At 40.9% G+C, this 21,375-nt stretch overlaps 1 protein-coding gene across 1 annotated transcript; it reads left to right on the top strand.

Annotated features, from left to right (window-relative positions):
* The first annotated feature begins 1,784 nt into the window (after positions 1-1,784).
* Positions 1,785-19,521, top strand: LOC110977692 (very low-density lipoprotein receptor-like). Its single transcript, XM_022232021.2, has 13 exons — positions 1,785-2,005; positions 2,535-2,645; positions 7,330-7,452; positions 10,941-11,060; positions 11,277-11,639; positions 11,848-11,967; positions 12,109-12,246; positions 12,578-12,995; positions 13,198-13,419; positions 13,650-14,050; positions 14,254-14,692; positions 14,853-14,982; positions 15,434-19,521. The coding sequence occupies exons 1-13, from the start codon at positions 1,933-1,935 to the stop codon at positions 15,458-15,460; spliced, it is 2,685 nt and encodes an 894-aa protein (XP_022087713.1). The 5' UTR covers positions 1,785-1,932; the 3' UTR covers positions 15,461-19,521.
* Positions 19,522-21,375: the final 1,854 nt, after the last annotated feature.

The raw sequence follows: 21,375 nt of genomic DNA, 5'->3' as shown, positions 1-21,375 counted from the left end.
TTTCCCAACTCCTCCCGTCATAGTCTACGTGGGAAAATTGGTTTTGTGGTTCACAATAACTCTTTATTATTTATTTGTCAAGGAAGCATGAACTAAACTTAAAGGTTATAGGCCCAACAATAATGAAATTCGATTTGTACATGAAATGACCCGCCTGGTATACTGCAGGATAGGACGAGTGGACCATCCTGTTTGCGTTTACAGCGATCAGCGGCGTCCACTTAACGCGTGCACAGACGCTTGTCGGTAAACGCAGAGACGTGCGGAATGCTCTGTAGCTTCGATTACAAAAATAGGAACTTTCCAATGACCCACCATCCCGGATATTTTCAATTTTGGACGACAGCTTTTTGCCTCTTGTGGCAATCTCCGCCAAATGGTACCAACCTAAAGTAAAGAGGGCAGGAAAAGCCGCGCATGGGGCCAGGGGAGTCCCCAAAATGCAGATTTGCGGCTCCAGCACAGGCCTACATCCTGCTCGAGCGTACGTGGTCCTATCCGTCAAACGCACGAAACTATGCATTCAAAGCTAATCTTCTTTTTAAGCATCAGAGACCGACTAAACAGGGACTTTTCAAATACGAATTTTATATATTAACAGCATTTGAGCAATGAGCCAGGTTTTTCTAACAAATGTTAAACATTTGGGTTGGCGTATAGTGGTTCGATTCCCCGGCACAGTCCACATGTGAGTTGGATTTTCAGTCCCTACCTGATTCCGTTGCCTGATTCCGTGGGTTTTACCCAGAAAACTCCTCTGGGGTTTTCCACCCACCTCTAAAACTGTAACTGCTTCTCATAGTCTCCTCTCAACAGGTTTCTTCAGGGTTGCGAGCTACAGCGCCAAGGAGGAGGCTTTTGAGGAATCCTTCGTGTCACTACCAGAAATAAATTATCATTAAAACAAACCAGTTTCTTGAAGAAATCGCAAATTAGACGTTCAGTGAGCGATTGGGTGCACACACGACGCATAGTGTGAAGTCTCTCCTCAACAAAAGTTACAGGCCTATGCTCAACAACTTGAAGAAAAACGTAACACTTAAAGTTATGCATTTAAAATTCTTAGTATTCATCTCGCCATGAAAAACCACAGCTTACCATGCATGACGTAGCTGAAATATTTTTGAGAAATACACAAACGATTTAGAATTTCCTTTCCTGTATTCGATTTTGCTCCAACAAATCGCAGGAGAAAAACGCCCCATTAGAAGTGTTCACCCCTAACAGTCCTCAGGTTTTCACCTGTTTGAGGATTGAGGACTTTTAGGGTTAAAATTAAGCTCACGTATGGGGATGTTTGTAGCTCGAATAATATCTCTAATGCGGTTATCTATGTCTCCTAGTTAATTTTTTTGTGTAGCCTGTTTCCATTGTTTCACAAAATACTGCTATTTAGTCGTTTGACTTATTGTTGGTAATTATGTGGTCTAATATTGTAAATTTCTTTCATAGTTTCGTTCTTCTAGTCAACACGAAATTGATGCACAAAAATTTTTAGTGGGATCTGAATGCAGTAATAAGTTATAGACCCTTTTGATGTCGCGCAATTTACCGTGAAGATAACACAAAATGCTCATAAGGAGTACTCAAATTAGTTCAGTTGGCCGATGGCCAGCCTATGCAGACCTCATGCCCGGACATGGTTTCGAGAGTAGGTGCACATACATTCTGTATTAAATTGAGGCGTGGTTCCCCTATCTCTTGGCAGCGTACCAAGTCACTTGCCCGCGCGGCACACAGTCGTTAGGCAGGCTGGTCGTGACGTCATTCCAAAACACTACTACTGCCCAGGCATGCCGGGCCCGCGCGCGGTGCCGGCTTGATCAGAATACGTTACGGCTTGGTAGAAAACAACGCATCTTGGAGTGCTCAGAAATCAGTCGAGGAAATACATCGATTTTCTAACATTTGGCGCTTTTCTTTGCATCAACAATGGAACATACGTTGAGATTACTATCTGCATTACTTTTGGTGTTACTTGTGCTGTGCTTTCGAGGAGTAAGAAGTAAGTATTTGTCGGGTTATTTTACGGTCTTCGCTGATTGTTTTGACTAAACGTGCACGAGGGTCCCGCCATTCATTTTTGGGCCAAGCGAAGCCGCATTGGGCGGGCACGGCAGCCTGAAGATTATGCCTATTTTCATTTTGACCTTGTAAGTATTTCTCTCTTGTAAGCTCTGACGAATAAAATGAGAATTTTGTTTTATGGTTGGCTGTTCCATTTGTGTACAGAACTGTGTAACGTAATCTAAATCATCTTTGCCGGCCGGCGTTTTGCCAGCGTAGCCAGACAGTCCAGACTGAGTGATGTGCATGATGAGGCATAGGGGCCTTAGCATAGTCTAGCATGTTCATGATGTCTGGCTGCCCAGGCCTGCTGGCAAACCGGCGCGACTGTTAATCTCACTTTCTCAGGTTTCCCCTTGTTTTGCAGCGGCCTAATTTCCCATTTTTTCATAGGAAAAATTAGGCGTAGTCATCGATAAAGCCATGTTCCGAAGATTTCAGCAAAATATGCTTGCTTTCTTGTGTAGGTCAATGCGGACCGGATCAATTCAAGTGCGAGAACGGGAAATGTATCCCACAGATTTGGACTTGTGACCAGGAAGATGATTGTGGCGACAGCTCTGATGAGAACGATTGTCGTAAGTATAATATTTCCCCTTTATATTTTTAACACTCTGTAAAACCTTCATTGGTTTTAATTGACTAGGCGTAGCGTTAAATGTAAACAATCCAAGTTCAACGTGAGTGCGAGGCCCCGTTACAATATATACTGTAGGCCTATTTTTAATGGCCTTTCGTTAAATTGGAATACTATTAAAATCTGTAACATAAACGAAAATTTACCAGAGGACTTTTTCAAATTTTTTTCATGTATTATTTTTTTCCCTTGCTGACAGGCATGGTCACTTGGATTCCCATGCGTGTCGCTATTGATACAAGGACAGCATGCTGTCCGGCTGTAGTAAAAATGCCGGGCGTGTTGTTGTTTCAATGTTATGATTCGTCGGGAAAGTGCGCAATGCTCATTGGCTGGTTGCCATTTTATGATGATGCGTTGTATTTTGTGAATCAGTGGCGCGAGGAAACATGAATTATTCATCATGCGTGTCACGGGATTGGTCAGTCATACATCGACTGAGCCTACGCGGACCAACTGGGTGGTTGGGCTGATGGGCTTGGCACATTAATATGCAGAGTTGATTAACGCGGCATGGCGTGGTCGTCGTGTCATGAATTTGTTCAATGGCTTATTCCTCCATTTTGGGTAGAGGGTTAAAGGAATGAGGATTTTTATCTGAAAGTATTGAGTTTAAATGCCATGAACAGGGTTTAAGGCTTAGTAACATCATGGAACTGATTCGCCCATCATCACACCCGTAGTCGTATTATCAGACGACTGAACTTTATGCAATTATTAATTTTGGGGTTTTCCACTTGTAAAAAGTTGTTTGTAGAGCGACGGTTAGAAAATCATCAGCACTTTTGAAGGCTCTAAGACGGTTTTCACCATATTTGGCTCTGTACGTGACCCTGTTTACCCTCCTTTGACCGACCCTGGTATGATGAGTAAGGGGTGGGTAAAGGAAGTAGTTCTTAAGGAGACTCCATACTGACTGTCTGGAAAAACTAAGTCATCCAAGTGACCTCCGGATACCTATTAAATGATCCCCCTTCCTCAAGTTGTGTTTTCCCTCCATTAAGTGTTTTGATGGCAAGGTTTTGTTAGACCTTTGACCTTGGTAATACATGTTCGACCTCTTAAAATGCAATTATCTTTGGAGGGAAGAAATCTCGCATAGAGGATGAATCATGTAACTTGTAAGCGTTATATAGCTGAGAGAGTTTACTATCGAAATGTGTATTATAATCCCAAACTTAGTTTTATGTCAGCGGATCAGTTACTTCTGTAGCCCTTAAAACTACTCACCATATTGAGATTAAGTACAAACTGACTGTTTTGCTTAAGTCTAGCACTGATATATTTGTTGAATAAGCTTAATCTGCATTAGGCTTTAGAAGATAAAAATGCAATGTGTTAAGTGCTACCCAAATCATGGAGGTATTCTACCTCCATGCCCAAATCGAAGTCAGCATTAACTGCTTGAACAGTTGGAACAGACTCATCAAAGTCAACCTGCACGAAGGGCCAAGTACATGTAGCGATAGACTCCTTTACAACTTGGCAAGATATACATTTCACTGTTGCAAGAACCAGTCTATACAATACGGTTTATACAACTAAACGGTTTATATGAACTAAATGCCTTACCTTAGAACACAGTGCACCCAATTTGTGAGGTGGGGGAGTTCGGTTTAATGTGGTAGACTACTTAATTGTTTGAGTAGACAGGTAGCCATGGAGGAATAAAACACATGTAGATAGTATTGTCTTCAGCAACTTAAAACAGATTTTTTAGGGGGCCGGAAATTCTGTCCAAGACAGCAAGCTTGTGAAGTGATACTTTTCAAATTAGTTTCTGTGAAAAGCATTGAGATGGTAAAATGGAAGGCAACTGGTGGCTCAGTGTCTGTGACCTTTGTACACACCAGTACAGTAACCTCACCCACCAGGCCATCATTAGTGGCACCACTGACTACACGCCCAATTTTACATGGAATTCAAGGTTTACACAGCTCACCTCACCCTATTTACATATTTGAAAAGTGGTATTTATTGTGGGAACAGTTCACAACACTTGGAGCTTTGTGTAAATTTCCTGTTGGTGGGATGCCGTCAGCAGGTACCTATTGAAAAGGGATTTACCTAAGCTTGAAAAGGTCCATGCCTGTGCAGTCTTTGTGTAATGTGAGGCTTACAGGCGGCGAAAAGTAGTTGGGTTGACATTAACCCTAATTCCAAGGGGTGATTTACTTGGAACCTACCATGTAAGTTAAAAAAAAGAAAGAAAAATATTCAACCTGTATTCCTAGACAAAAAAATGAGTGGGGGTATAATAATTCTTTTATATTCATCTTTTGAAGAACAGTGTAAAACATTTTACTAATTAAACTGATCCCTGAAAGTTCAACAGTTGAACAGAAATCCTGTTTGCAGTGGATTAGATCATCAGTCTGGGATGGTTTGATATCATACCACTTGCACATTTTACGTTCCAAGTTGGTGCAGCTCGTGAATATCTCCAAAATATTCTAAACAAGAAAAGCCTGGCAAATTTTACTTAGCTCTATTGTAAGGAAAATGAGACATGTTCCTTTAAATGAATATAGCTAAATAGATGCGCATTGTAATACCATTTTAGTTAATTGAAAGCTTGTGAAAAAGGGTCTCACAGAACTTGAGGCTCCGTTCTTTTCATCTTTACACTCTGGCTGATGAGACTAGAGCATCCTGGTCCAATAGGATGTCTATTGGGTTGAGGTTTTACATCCCTAGTGTGCCTTGTCCAATGAGAGGCTTCGTTAGCTGTGGTTTCTGCTCAGCCCATCTCTGGGCCCTGGGATGACTCCAAACACATCATGCTAATGTGTCCTTTCATTTAGAATTGTGTGACTGACTGCTCTTGTAATTGGCTTGTGGATCATTAGCGGATATTAGATTGCCAGTCATATTACGATTCAGTAAAATGTTTTGTTGACATGCGCATTTGGTAACCTAATTAGCCACTCTGCAGCTGAGACGTAAATTTAAAGAGAATGTGTCAGAGTTCTCCTCGTCTCCCTTTCCTGAAAAAATATATGAATATGAAAGAAGTATTTGATACAGAATTGGCAGATCATTTTGCATTCGAAAGAGTTCTCGACACAGATGGGCATTTCACTTTTGAATATTGAGGCACAGGGCCTGAAGACATATTGACTTGCATTGAATCCTTGTAAATACCGAAAATTATTTGAAAAGTAGTTCAGTGTCACCGTGGAAAGTGCATTATGACACACCTTCGGTTATTTCTGTCACCTGACTTTGTGCTGGTATTAGTTGTATTCTATTTAGTGCAGCATACCCGGAAATGTTTGATCACCAATGTGGAAATTTTGTATTGTAGTTACAGCAGTAATAAAACCAAGAAAAATAGGATGGTTTTTTGCCTTTTCAACTGTTTGGAGATGCAGGTAATGCTGTTCCGTTGTAAGCAACATCCTAATAAGTAACTGGGTTTGTTTACATAAACCATAAGTGGTCACAACAGGTGATTTGTTTCCTGTTTTCACAGGTGTTGCTCATTGATTTTGCGCCTTTACAGACAATACAAATAAAACCTCACATGATACATGTGCTTCCCAGTCAACAGCCCTAAGGGAAAAATAGCTTCAGTTCAATAATCCTTTAAATTCCATTGAGTGTTCCAACGATATCCCTACCATTAATCTTCAGAGTTGGTAAACATGTTTTTTAAATCAGTTTTATTTGTACACAGAATGTGCAAAGACTACACCAGTCAACTGGTTGAACTGGGGACTGGTCTTAATCATATTGCCGTGGCAAGCACTCTATTCTGCCTTTTTACATGCTTTCCCAAATCCCAATCCGCCCAGTTGGATCTGTGCAGTGAAATATTGCTTAGCCTGCATTTTCCCAGACCTTTTCCATTTTTCTTGTAAAACCACCTGGTGGAGAGGTGAAAGAGTTCTTGCAGCCTGAGCCTGGCACTGTGTTCTGAATGCTTTCCTAAAAAAATGTCACTTCCTGTACAAAGAAAACAGCAGGGGTTATACTGAAAGAGTTGAATGCAGTTTTGAATTTCTTGTTTAGTATCTGGTTTGAGTTCGTAGTATTCAGGTGCTTTAAGTTGTGAACTCTGGACAAATGAGAATTTCACCTTTGAAGGGATGGTTCAGACTTCATCAGTTCCAGTTTCCTTGTGTCTGCGTGATTCAGTTTGTGCCATTCATGAATCTGTGATCACCACATGGTGTGACCAGGCTCTCCTGGTTCCAACAAGGCCGAAAATGCGCTTTCACACCTGCCACTATAGTAACAGCAGCACTTTCCTCTTTCCTGAAGGTCACCGGTTCAGAAGCAGTAAAGGAGAGGTGGGCACGTAGATGGTGCAACCTGCTGGTATTGCTTGGTACTCTAAAATGCCCCAGCATACTGGGAGATTGCTCTCAAGAGGTTGTGGGAATTCAATACGATGCATGGCCCTCATGCGCCCGGTGCTTGATCAATATATCAAGTAGTTTGAAAGTGTTAAGCAAGGTCAAATAATTATGACTGAATCACCCAAAAAGTGTTTGCCAAACCAGGATAAAATGCTAGAATTTCTTTGTCTTAATGTAAGAACTACAGCCTGGAATTGGACAAGTTGTTTAATGTTATTTGATAAAGACTTGATGTATTTGTACATTTCTTGTTGTTTACAGCACCCAGGACCTGTAGCTCTACCGAGTTTGAATGTAGGAGTGAGCATTGCATCCCTGGAAGATGGCACTGTGATGGAGATCTAGATTGTGCAGATGGCTCAGATGAGGATGCTACTAGATGCGGTAGGTTTCCTTTTATTAATAAATCAATCTAATCCATCTCTTATCCCATACCCCCACAGTGTTTGTTTTCCTGCACCCAAATTCAAGATGCCGGTTTGAAACTGACAATATGTCTTCCAGTGATAAAAAAAATAGAGCTACATGACATGCAGATCAGTAAAGGTGCTGGTAGTTAAGGCGACCGTTATGTTCCAATCAAATTTACTTATTTCCTGACTACGGAGCTCACTCATCACATGCGCTAGTAGTTGAAAATTACAGTACATGTGTGTAGTTGTGTGTATGTGTATAGATTAGATTTCGACTTTACCAGTGGCCTTATTTACTAGGAAACAGAACAGACAGCATTGATAAAAGAATCTATTTGCCGTATCTTATCACTAAAGCACAATACTCATGGCTTAGTAGTACAGTAAATACAGGATAACATTTACGATAGCTTTCACGTTTTGAAGGTACATTGGTTGAAGTGTTTATCAGTTGTTTGACTGTCGTGTTCAATTCCAAAGTACAACACCTTGACTTTGACTCTTTGATCCATGTACACAGCTTTTATTCTGGGCTCTGTTTCTGTTAACCCCAATAAGCGATACAAAAACTTCTGGAAAATTTTGCAGAAGTTCTGGATCACTGAACTGAAAATTCTGTTATTAGCACAGCATATGCCTAGTTCGTTTTTCTCTTTTGAGTCGAAATACAGTGCACCCACCTAATGATTCTTAATGAAAACCGGGGCTTCTAGCGGTGATATGATACCCCCCCTCCCAAATGTCTCTTGGGTTGCGAAAGCTTGAGCAGAACTGTGCTGGACATCAGAAACCTGACTGAAAGAAAGCCGTCTTACTGCCTAAACATCCCATGGTGAACAGGAAAAGAACTTGGCCTCTCTCTGCCTGCCCCCTGAGGGCCTGCCCCCCCTCCCAGCATGACCTGCAGGCTGACCTCTCCCTGGAAATGAATTTGCTGCCCCCAACCTTTTGATTTTTGGCCCTTGGGGGGAGAGGCAGCAAATAGGGAAAGCATGTATTTCACCGTAAGGTCAAGGGTCACAAAATAGCAATCCGAAACCACTTGTCCTTGTAAAAGGCTGGCTAGGCATATTCCACAAAGGGACTGGACATTTTGATTTAACTTTACTTGTTTTCTCAAATCAAACCTTCATTTTGGATGCACTAAATGCTCCACTGGAAACAGTGCCACTCTCAACACTGAGTATCTGTAAGAATGTTTTGGTTTTGTTTTGTTTCCTAGCAAAGAACAGAAAGTGGTTTTCATATCGAAATTCAAATCTCTCCTTGGAGCTTGTCCCTGTTAAAAAGTACACTGACATTAAACCAAGGTTTCTAGCTGTTTCACTTTTATGTTTACATATTTAGAAACGGTCCAAGTTGAGTTATCCTCACTGGTAAAATCTTCGCAGAATCACAATTTTTTTTGGAGAATTGTTGATGTGTGAATTTTGGTAAGGTAGACACCTCGGTTTCCTCTCACCACTCGTCACCTGTCTACAAGGGTGCTGTGCATGGACCCCTAGCTTCGTGCAACCACCTTATTAACTCCACAACTAATGGCTTTCTCAGGCTACAGAGTCTGGAAGTTGGGCTTATTTAAGGTCATGCCTGATGAATTTCCAATATAGCTGTGGAATGGCGTGATCAAGGGTCCATCCTCAAAACAAATCTGGTTACAGGGTTTGTTAAGGGGGTCTAATTTATTTTTGAAATCGGAAATCATTGAACTGATGTTTTGGAAGCACATTCTTTTTAAGTTCAACAGTCACATTTTTAATGTGTCTGTTGAGTTGGGGAACTTTTAAGGAGTTTCCCCTTTGAATAGTACAAGCTTTACAATCCATGCCTTTAGGCATCCAACTACATATGCACTCTTTTCAGAGAAGTTGATCAAAAACCTTGCCATCCTCTTTTGTTGGCCCATCCTGAGTGCAAATTCCATTCTATTTATATTCAAAATATGCAGCCTGCTGCAGCCAGGTGCTATTGTCCAAGCCTTAGTGGGATTTACTGTGACTATACACAAAGTACAAACTTTGGCTAGGTTTGTCCATGGAGCTGTATATGAGGCCATTAGAGATGTGTTGGTGCATGTTGTAGTTGAGTACAGGATCATAATTATTTGCATATCTGGGTTTTGGGTTGAAAGTTCTGGATCCATTATTTATACATTCTTTCTCATACAGGAGTAACAATTGAGGTTTTCTAAGTGACAGACCTAAGGCCATTACCTGTTTGTCCCGTTAGTGTCATAAAATGGTTGAGATTTTATGCTGACAGGTTGTTTCAGACTTTTTAAAGCAAGGATGGGTTTTACAATTAGTAGAATTACTAAGCTCAAAGAAAAGTTTGAGATGAAGATGAACGTGTTTCCAGATCTTGGACTGAGACTGATGCACAGCTTTAGAAAATCAAGAGTGGAATTTTAAAAAGAAAAGAAAAATTGTTGGACTGTACCTTAACAGATAGAGGACAGGGAATTTATTGTGAAAAGAACTATTTATGCTTGGCTGCTTTCCGCTGGGGGTGTTACATAACATCTACCTGTAGGAATGGAGAGGAGAAATGGCCTGATCATCGCTGATAGGATCCAACTGTCAATAAACCCACACTCTTGTTTATTTCTTTCCACCTGGCATCATAAAATGTGGGTGTGTATGTGTGGTTGAAACCTACATGCAGCTCAAAGCATTTACACTTTATGCATTCACTGTTTTGGGGGCTTACTTACACTTTCAAGTTTGGTTTCGGGTTCAAACTCTCTTCTGTTGTATAACTCAAGGACATTCAAATAGCTTTGTCATTACCCACCAGACCTATCCGCATGTCCCAAAATCCCCATATTACTTGAAGCTTTCTCCTGTGATGTCATCCAAGTATGTTTTTCTGAAGTGGTGCTCTTAGTTACTGGACGGCAAACCATATTTTCCCAGCAAAATGCAGGCTGGGTTGAATTGGCTCACACTGGGAGGGATGTAACTTAGGTAGACTCTAGAGATCCAGAATGGCAGAATGGGGATTTGCTTGGCATAACATGCTGTCTGCAGTGCAGTCGGCCCATTGGCTGAATTGTACAACACATTAGCATAAAAACCAGACAATTGGGCCACTATATTTTTGCTGGTTCAAGTAGGTTCATGGCATGGTTGTGAAGTTGATTTCCCTTCCATACTAAAGGTGCATTGAAAATGTTTTCAGGAATTTCTTGTTGCCAGTTGAACTTCACAGTATACATGTAGATCTTGTGTTTATTGAACTTGCTAATCCGTTTCCAGTCTTCAACCCAGTTCCATTATCGCCTAGAACAGCTGTGTTGTCTGGGGCATTAGGTTTGGGATTGAAACATGCCAAATTTCTGCTCTTACATTGTTCCACATGTGTGTTAGGCATGTTTGATGTGAGTTCGACTTGTTCGCCAGTACAGGAAAGGTCCTGAGCCTGATTTTGACGTTACAGTCATATTGTTTGTTGTTGCAGCCCAAAAGACCTGCCGTGCTGACCAGTTCAGCTGTGGGGAGAGTAGCACTTGTATCCCAAGAAGTTGGGTGTGTGATCACGACCTGGACTGCGATAATGGCTTAGATGAGAGGGATTGTGGTATGTAGTCTTGTCTTATTTGCCCCTATTTGTACACTTCTTAAACAGATTTTTTTATCAAGTTTTTTGAAAGGTGGTTATAGCTTGAAAACAAATTGCTTTCATTGATGAGATGTTCTTAGATTTTCCATTGCCATTGTAAATTAAAGTGAGTGAACTGTCTTGATAGCAGTTCGTCGCTGTTGTTTATTTTCTTGGACATGTTGTTAATTGCAGCGGATGTGACTTGCCAGGCCAATGAATTCACCTGCAGTAACCAGAAATGCATCACACTTCGTTGGCACTGTGATCACGAAGACGACTGTGGGGACAACTCGGACGAGCAAGGCTGCCCTGAGCCCACCTGTGCCCCCACCGAGTTCCGCTGCAACAACTCCCTCTGCATCCCGCAGCGCTGGGTCTGTGACGGCGACAGCGACTGCTTGGACCATTCAGATGAGCCGGCTTCATGTGAGGCTGAGCCCTCCACGCCATGCTCCAACAGGGAGTTTGCCTGCGCCAATGGGGATTGTATTCATGAGTCTTGGAATTGTGATGGCGACAGGGACTGCACAGATGGATCAGATGAACTAGATTGTCGTAAGTATTTCTCTTCAGGCTATGTGATGTTAGGAAAAATTTGCATACTGTTTGTGATATCCACATATACAGTACAAACAGGCATGTTTTTGTGTCGTATGAATATAATGAACAAACTGTACAGCTGTTCCTCTTTGTAAAGCTGCACAGATATTTAAAATAATAAAGGACTGAGTGATAGATATGTTTTTTTTTCTAACTTCTACAGATCTGGAGACATGTGCTGGTTTTCAGTTCACCTGTAACAATGGACTGTGTATTGATGGATCCAAACAGTGTGACTCTGTGCGTGACTGTGTAGATGGCTCTGATGAATTGGGATGCTCAGGTGAGTTGAACTAAAACCTCATATCCATAAGTTCTTCTTTTTACACAAATGCTTAGCAAGTGGTGTATTTACAGTTTGTTAAATGGTATCTTACTGAGCGAAATATAAAAACGATTTTTCTGTTTAATTACTTCTTTGTAGTGCCGCCTAGTCAGTGTGCTGAGCATACCGAGTTTCAGTGTCACAATGGAGCCTGCATTTCAATGGATTTGGTGTGTAACCAGGTCAATGACTGTGGCAGTTGGGAGGACGAACCCCTGCAGGCGCAAGGCGGTTGCAGTGAGTAGATATTGGCTAGTGTTCTGGGGGGTAGGGAGATGTAATGTGTCAGGGTAGGGAAGAGGTTTCATCATTTCAAAAGCTCTGAGTAGAGTCAGAGACGTTGGTCTTGTTGTTAATGATCAAGTCGGTTAACCAGGTGGACACTGGTTTAACTCTGTTGACAGTTTATATCAAGGGATGTGCTTGAATGATATGGTTGGCTACATCTGCTTGGCACGGATGCTTTTCTACATTGAGGTGTGTGTTGTTCTTCAAAGAAGGAATGAGCTCTTGCATGTACATATTCGCTCTTAGTTACATAACTACGTTGTTATTTGTATCTATTTAGATATCAATGAGTGTGACGTTGACAGTGGGGGCTGCCATCAAATCTGTAACGACCTCCCCATTGGTTACTACTGCTCATGTCGCGATGGCTATGAGCTGGTGGACGGTCAGTGTGTGGACATCAATGAATGTAAGACTATCCCGGGCATCTGCAGCCAGCGCTGCGACAACCTGGAAGGTAGCTACAAGTGCACCTGTGACGAAGGCTACCTGATTGAACACCATGGCCAGTTCTGCCGCGCCTTGGGACCTGAGCCGCAAATCATCTTTGCCAACCGACACGACATCCGAAGATTTGACATCCACTCCCAACACTACCGTCCTCTGTACTCCAACCTAGAAAGTGCTGTGGCTTTGGACTTTGATGTACAAACAGGCTCACTTCTGTGGACAGATGTCGGCGACGAGAAAATCTACAAGTAAGCATTTCTCAAGTCCATTTTCATTGATACAAAGACCATTTCACAGTGTCACATGGCATTGTTTTTAAAATTTTCACAGAGGTTTTTTCAAAAACACCACCTTCATATCCTGATGCCAAAGTATTTTATCTTGTTGGTTTTCTTGTAGTAGTTGCCCGAGCTCGGCGTAGTTAGTAATATGTATTAATTACCTCTGCAGGGGCTCAATCAGTGGTGCTGATACAAGTGCCCCAGTCACACTGATGGACCGTGTGGAAACTGCTGATGGCATCGCCATGGACTGGATCTACCGTAAGGTTTACTGGACCGACACTGGTAATAACTCGGTGGGTGTGACGTGCTTCAACACTGGTGACACCAAGACCCTCTACACTGAAAACATTGATGAGCCAAGAGCCATCGTTGTGGATCCAGAAACTGGGTAAGTCTGCTGTGTGTCCTCTACCAAGTAGCCAAAATTAAGTTGTCATTTTTCTCGTGATTATGAGTAAAGTGTGTGGAGATTCTTTGCACAAGAAGTTAGTGCCATAAATTTTAAGGATAATGCAACTGAACTATCTTTCTGATGAACTGTTTGAATTTAGTCTTCATTGTACAAATATACAAATTCCCTTTAAATTAATCATGCATTCTGTTTCCGAAAACTGACAGGTTTATGTTCTGGACTGAGTGGGGACAGAACCCAAGTATTGAAAGGGCGGGTATGAATGGCAACTTCCGCCAGTCAATTGTCACAGTGGAGGTGGCCTGGCCCAATGGCATCGCCATTGACTATGCCAGCGAGAGTCTATACTGGATCGACGCCAAGCTTCACACTCTCAGTACTGTGGATTTCAATGGCAACAACCGCCGCACCATCCTCAACAGCCCCTCCCTGCTACCCCACCCCTTTTCCATTTCTGTCTTTGAGGACCACGTCTACTGGACTGACTGGCAGAGAGAGTGCATCACTCGGGCCAACAAGTTCACTGGGATGGATCGCGAGACCTTGCTGACCACGCTTTATTCACCAATGGACATTCAAGTGTACCATCCACTCAGACAACCAAACCGTAAGTATCAATCCCATCGATACCTCAACTCCCTGTGAAGATTTAGTAAATCTTGCCTGGTATGCTTACATCATTAACTGTTTTACCGCTGCTGAACAAAATCCATTGCAGTAGTCTTGGATCAGGAAGTTCTTCATTCCTTTGCTTTCTTCCAGATTTCTGATTATCAAGTAATTGAGCGTGTTCTCGTTCCTATCTTGCAGGCACATCAAACCGCTGCGGCAGCAACAACGGTGGTTGTTCCCACCTTTGTGTGGCAACCCCCCAGATCACTGAGAGCTCCGCCCCTTACACCTGCCTTTGCCCCGATGGAGTTGACCTCATTTCAGATATGCGTACCTGTCGTGGGTCTTTCCCCAAACCCATCGACCCGAGTCCATCAACTTCCCCCATCAACCCTAAGCCAACACCCTCCAACCCTAAGCCCAACCCTGTCACCAAATTCCCGACCACAACCATGGGCAACAACATTGGCACTAAGCCAGGCAAAAAGACGCCATCTGGTGAGAACAACGAGGGCAACGAGATCAACCCTGTGCCTCAATCGGGAGATCACACACCTGTCTCTGTCATCGTTCCCGTCACTATCGTCATCTTCGTCATCTTGTGCATTTTGGTCCTGGGGATTGTCTTTGTATACAGGTGAGCATAGTCATTTTGCACTTCCCACGGATTTAACCATGGCCATATCCTTCTCCTGGTCTTACACATTTGCAGGTTATTTGCTTGCTAACAAACCAGGATGTAGATCACATTTTGAAAGATACTTACCTTGTGTTCTCTTATTTTTTTTTCTTCCCAGGAAATATTTTAGAAACAGCAAGCGCACAATGCATTTTGACAATCCAGTTTACCGCAAGACAACAGAAAACCAGTTTTGTCTATCCCAACCCCAGACTTACGAGCACAACCCAGGCAAAGCATACAAGCCTGTAAGTACGACATAGATTGACTTTAATAAATTGTTTCTTTCTTGTCTTAGGGTTGGCCACATGCAGAGTGTGTACAGGATTAGGTTTTACTTTATGGGCTACTTTAGAAGATCAAGATGACTGGCTGTTTAATCTCATTCCCTTCAAGAGCTTTAGGTCCTGGAGGAGGTGGATCTTCCTTGATAGAGAAAGAAACCAAAAAAATCTTTCCTTTATTGCCATTGGGGTGGGCTTTAAAAGCCAGCAGGATTTGGAACTAACCAAAAGGTCAAAGTCTAGTGGGACTGTTTTTTAGCATGTTTCAATCTCGACTAATTGTGGACAGGGTGTTTTTTGTAGCAAGAACAAGATAGTTACTAACATTTTGTATGCAGTTGTGAGTACTTTCAGGTTGCTGAGAGAACACTGGTCTGAAGATTTCTGGATTTTGTCTGTTCTTGTTTCTGTACAGATCATGAACCCAGATGACATAGCATGATGTCACCAAGAAACCACGGAAAACTAGGATTCGTCATCGATGCAGTCAAAGTCATCTTTTGTCAGGCATGTCCCTTGTTCCCTTGTCCTTCCATGTTTAGAGTTTAGAAAAAAGTTGAACATTCAAAAATACAAAAAAAAGGTTGCATAGGAATTACTAATACGGTGTCATTCCGGCCAGAAGCTTGGCCAAGATCAGAATAGCAATGGTAGAATTGTCCCATGATAAATACTTGTACATTTATGCAAATGAAATGTGGTGAATGACAAAGGTCTTAGAACATGGTTTTAATAGAAGCTGTAGCCGTAGTAAGAAGGAATAGATTAGAAACTTGTAAGTGAACTCTCACTTTCATATCGAGGATGAAACTAGTCAAGTAAAGGAGCGCGTATTTATTTATTATTTTGAGAGGAATTTCTTGGGCTTAAATCAAAGCATAGTTAACAGTTCACTGGGAAGACACTCCAGTCGTTATTTCGACATACTGAATGTGGTTTTGAGTTTCGTTTTTATCTTTGATTTCTTTTTTGTGGGGGGAGGGGAAATTTGCTTCATTTCCCGATGAAAAAAGATCTGAATGGATAGATTTGTTGACTTTGCTTTGATTTTAGTTCAAGTGGGTTTGGTGGGCAGTGATATCACTGATATTATTGCTGTCATGGAATAGGTGTGATGGGGTTCGAAGTATAAACGTTCCTCCATGACCACTCGCTAACCATGAGTTGGAAAATGGAGATTTATAAATAAGAACAAAAAAGAAAAAAGAAGCTTTAAAAAAAAAAGGAACATAAGCCCCGTAAGCCAACTCCTTGCAATACAATAAAATGCTGGTATGTTATTTATGGTGCACCAGTGTAAGAATTGCTGTTGTACAGTTAGTGTGTAAGAAAATATGTTCCTTATTATGCAAATGCAATGCAAAGAAGTGTTCGTTGTGTACAGGAAAATTATCTGATCTGTACAAATTTACAGTTTCATTTCGAAAAGGGGCACATAAAAACAAGGAAAAAAAATCAATTAATGAAGAAGCTCTGAAACTTTTGAGAAATTTGTGTTGACTGATAGCAGGCAGCTGAGATCAAGAGTATGAAAATCCCCTGGGAAAAAGACCTCCATCCCACCCATCCGCCCACAAACACACTGCAAAGATATGTTTTTCTCAGTGTGGGAGGGGTGTTGGATATTTCAGGGGAGGGGTTGCTGGGAATGGCAGAAATAGCAATCAATATTTTTTTTAAAAAAATTTGGTTGGAGATTTTATTTGGTAGGCTTTTTTGCAACAAGACTCTGGCCACATTGAGTGTGCCGTCTCAAAGGCATCCAATTTGCTGTAGTCCCAAACAAACTATGCAGTTAATGGTACAATTTTTGAAGGGTACAGTTTTTTCTACCTGCCAAGCACGGTCGTGCCCACTAAGCATGTAGCTTTATAAGCTGTAACTAAACACGTCTGTGATTGGTCAAGTATCTGATCCCTGTACTTCTATCAGCCTGTTAAGGCCGAGTACTAACTGTATATCGGACTTATTATTTATTAATTTGCATACTGCAAATATTTACATATATTTATAGATATATTTGTACGTGTGTTGTAGGATTTGTCCCGGTGGCGTTAACAAGTAACATGCAGTCAGTTTCAGTCACTTTCTCCATTTTCAAATAGTTTCCCGGGGAGAAAATGGAAATAATTCCTAAACATTATTTTCAGAGGGCTTAGAGCGGCCGTTGGTATGTATATACATGTAACTGTTATTTTGGTTCTGTTTTTGTTTTGTATGTACTGTACTCAAATTTGTAAATATAAAGAGAAAGAGATATAATTTTGTATAAACCAGCATTTAAAAGTTACTGTAGCGCCGCGCCTGCATGAAAGGAGCCATGCTAAAAAGCATACAATATGTCATGTACATTATTTATTTCATTTCTCGGTAACTCGTTTTGTTGAAGTTATTTTCGTACTTTTCATTTACCGCATGTTGCCTCTGTAGCCTAGAAACCGAGAGATTATTGTGCTCGTTGCAAAGATAGCAGAAATCTCGTGGTGGTGTTGAAATATATCGAGGGGGGGAGGGTTTCTGAGTCATGCATGTCGAGATATGTAGTTTCCATCAAAAACATGTAAATATGTGAAATAGTGTTCTAGGTAAGTGTCGATTAAAAAAAATAAATTCAAAACATGATAAATCAGAAGTGCACATTGGTGAGCAAAATAAACAAACCTAGCAAAAAAAATAAATAAATAAAAACAATTACAAAAAAAAAGAAAGAGAATAGAAAAATTTAGAAGTTTGAGTGCATACTGTTGACGTAGGTGTATAGTTAAGAGTGTTAGTAAGACATTGTGGATGTTGTACATGTATTTGTAAGGAGACATGCGTCAAATAGGAAGAGCGTAAAAGTGAATTCGATGATGGATTTTGCGAAGGGTGTTAATTAAGAGATTTGTTTTAAAGGAGAAATCGTATCACATTTTTGAAGGACAGTTTACAGAGTCCTTTTCAGCGTACAATTCATTTCACTGACTGTAAATAATCAAGAATATTTAGACCAGGGTCTGTTGAAAAGTCTTTATTTTCTTTTTCCCGTTTTTTTTTTTTTTGTTCATACGGAAGAAAAAAATATTAACTTTGTCACCTGAGAGCCTTGCTCTTTCTCTAGTTTTCTTTATTTTTGTTTCTCGTTGAGGATAGAAAAATTTATTTTGTGTCATTTGCTTTACTCTGAGACGAACCAATATTAAGTTGTGCGTTAGTTTTTGGTTTTGACGTCAAAGGTTGAGTTGAGAGAAATTATTTTCCAAGTGAAAAGAAAGTGCAGTTTACATCCATTGACATTTATGTACGGTATCATTTAAATAGTTAGGGGCCTGGCCAACTTCTGGCCCTCGATCTCTTTACTCGACTCCGAAATTTCGTTGAGCCCGTTTTACGGAAAAGAGGTTTACACAAATTGTTCAGCATTTCCCGTTCAAACTGCAGATGCCAATTGAAAGCGGAAAAGTTCAATGCTTAGTAATTTTTTTTTTACTTTCCAAGTAAGTACTAAGCAGACTAACAAGGTTATACTTACAAAGATATCGTTACACAGGGCTTGTTGAATATGTACAAAAATGTTTGATACAGTGTTCGGATGTAAATGATCATTTTCTTGACCATTTTATGGCTTCTAACGTAAAAAGGAAAGTGCAGCATTTTTGTAAGACAATTATCAAACTTATTTATTATATACATTCAAGGCACATTTTGACCGTGTACGTTGATGTAACGTAGTTCCAAAACTGCCCTTGTGTAGCTGATATCGGGATATTTGCGATGCAGCTCGTTCATTGCGCAACATTGAAATTGTCGGCATTTTGGAATTTCATATCGTTCAAACTGCCTTGTTGACATCATTCCGTATACATGTACAGTGTTTCGGCTTACGCCAACATCGTGTTTTGGTCAAACGTATTTCGAGGCCGCCATGCTCACTGTTGATTCACCAGGAATCTTATCTTCAATGGATAGTTGGGAAATCTTGTCAATTTTATGGGTTGTGCTTCAAAGCACAAATACTATATACATGTACATGTACCATCATTCAGGTAGGCCTATGCATGAGAAGGTAATCCAAATAAGTCAGGGTAGCAGGCATTTTATTTCTACTCGAGAAGTATTGCAAGTGACCATTGTTCCTACCATGACTCTGGTGCCTCGTAAAATAATGTTGGAAGTCGTCATGTTTATGTCGAAACCGCAATTATGTAACAACGCCTGTGCACGGCCGGAAATGCCTTACATTGACCTGTATTTTTACGGTTTTCCCTAGTATCTTGAACAATCCTGATCCTTCACAGGTGGTTCACTGTTTTACATAGTTCGCATTTCGAAAAAAACTTTCAGTTGTTGCTGAATGTATACTCCTTGCTTAAATATCTAACGCTTACTATGTATAAAGAAAATACTCAGTTATAAGTTTGAAATCTGTACAGTGTAGATTGCTTTATTGTGTTATTTTGTTTATGAATAATAGCCACCTTCCATCCACGTTATAAATAAATAAGTTTACCAGAGAAAACCAGACACTAAAGTCGTTTTCGTTTAATTGTACTTGACTCGGATATGACGTAATTGCATGATTACATATGTCATTTCTGTTCCCGTATTGGTGTAGACTGTCTTTAAAAGTTTGTCAAACACCAAAATCGATCTCGTACCTCACTGGTCGCTGACCGAAGCACGTGGAAGTTCAGCCTTTGTTCGAAACGCCAGCGTCCGTTTTCAAATGAGAGTGCGTACCCCGGTTCTTTGTTGGGAGCAAAATTGGCAATGCTCCTAGTTCGGCTTTTATGCTTCGAGTCTGCGGTGGTCCGGCTGCGTATTGTCTCCCGATCGTTTGGCTGAGCGAATAGATCCCCACAAAGGGAAAATACCTCCTTGTTACATGAAAACCCTTTTGCCAATTTTCCCCACAAATATTCCGCCTTTATACCGGAGGCCACATTTTCAACGTAGCTTAATTTCACACTTCCCCTCGCAGTGATTCACAACTCAGCCCCTTATTTCAAGAAGACTCCCCTGATTTCCTTTAATTATTGTTTAAACTGCAATTCTGGGCCTCCTGAATGAGATTCTTAATAATGTCCCTCCCCATTTTCAGTCTTTTAAAGTTGTAACCAAATTACATGTACCAATACCTGCAACTTCGGTTGGTTTCTGATTCGTTTCCAATTGGCCGTTGTAGCCGTTTTAGTCATTGACGTGAATAATCGATTAGTCTTCTTCAGTTAATGCGCTTTGAAATGTCGGTATCGATTTTCAAGTGTTCATGACTGAAGTGTTCGTTATGGTTATACATGTATAGGCCATGGAGCTATGGCGGGGAACTATTGTGCTGTGTATATCCATGGAGAAAATATGCCGAAGGCATTGCCGGTGGCTACTTTAATTTTCTGTAGATTTGTAGATAGTCTCCTCAAACCTACTTGAAGAAATTTCACATCTGATAAGGTAACCCATGTTATTGGGAAAGATGTCCGCCAAAATCCACTTTTTTCGGATTTTCGCCTCATTTTATCGATTCATAACTTGTACCCTTGTCTGAAATGAATTTTTCATGAGTTTTGAAAACTACCAGTACGTCTGCTCAGTTAGTGACTGTAGCGAGCATTAGGTGTTTACAAACATCGGTCGAGGATGCACATCAGGAAGGTGACTAAGCACAGCTAAAGACGAATCAATATTTACGCCGTTGACTGTCTCGCGCCAAGAGGAGAGAATCAACCGAACTGGCTTTCTCGGTAGGGCAGAATTGGTGGCGCCCTTCAACGCTCTGTGGGTGCATGCCAGTAAATTAACTGCCATAGCCAAGACTAGTGATAAATGCCTGAACTTAAAAAAATCAGGAAAAATACGAGTTTCTCAGGCGTTTGGGATGCACATCAAATTAAAGCTCATTTAATGATTTTTCATTTTCTTTTCAGATTTCCATTCATTAACTGATTACTTTTGATGATTTTTTTTCCACGGAAGGTAACCCCTAAGCACTCGTTGCCTACACTTCTCGAAAAATAAACCGTTTTCAGGCACCAATTTCTTCCAAATCTCACTCAGACACAAGCTGATATTCTTTTTGCTCGCCTAAACCTGTCTTCTCTACAATCTTCAAGTTCATGGGCCACAAAATGAACTATTTCGTAAAGAACGTGAGTGTATACAAATATTGTGATGTGGCTCGCGCGCAAGCAGTTTTCGGCCTATTTACTGGCCTGCAACCCTGTGAGTTTCATTTCTAGCGCTTAGGTGTGAGGCGCCCTTTATGACTTTATTAGCAAATAGATATATATCAAACGAAAGTAATATATATTGGACAAAACTGATATACGTGGGACGAAAGTAATAAATATAGAACGAATTTGAAAACATAGAACCATGGTT

The sequence above is a fragment of the Acanthaster planci genome, linkage group LG12 (assembly GCF_054643075.1).
Source record: "Acanthaster planci isolate LZ-2023a linkage group LG12, COTS_SCS, whole genome shotgun sequence".
In the NCBI taxonomy this organism is placed as follows: Eukaryota; Metazoa; Echinodermata; class Asteroidea; order Valvatida; family Acanthasteridae; genus Acanthaster; species Acanthaster planci.
The sequence above is the reverse complement of the archived record's forward strand: the minus strand, read 5'-3'. Positions and strand labels throughout refer to the sequence as shown.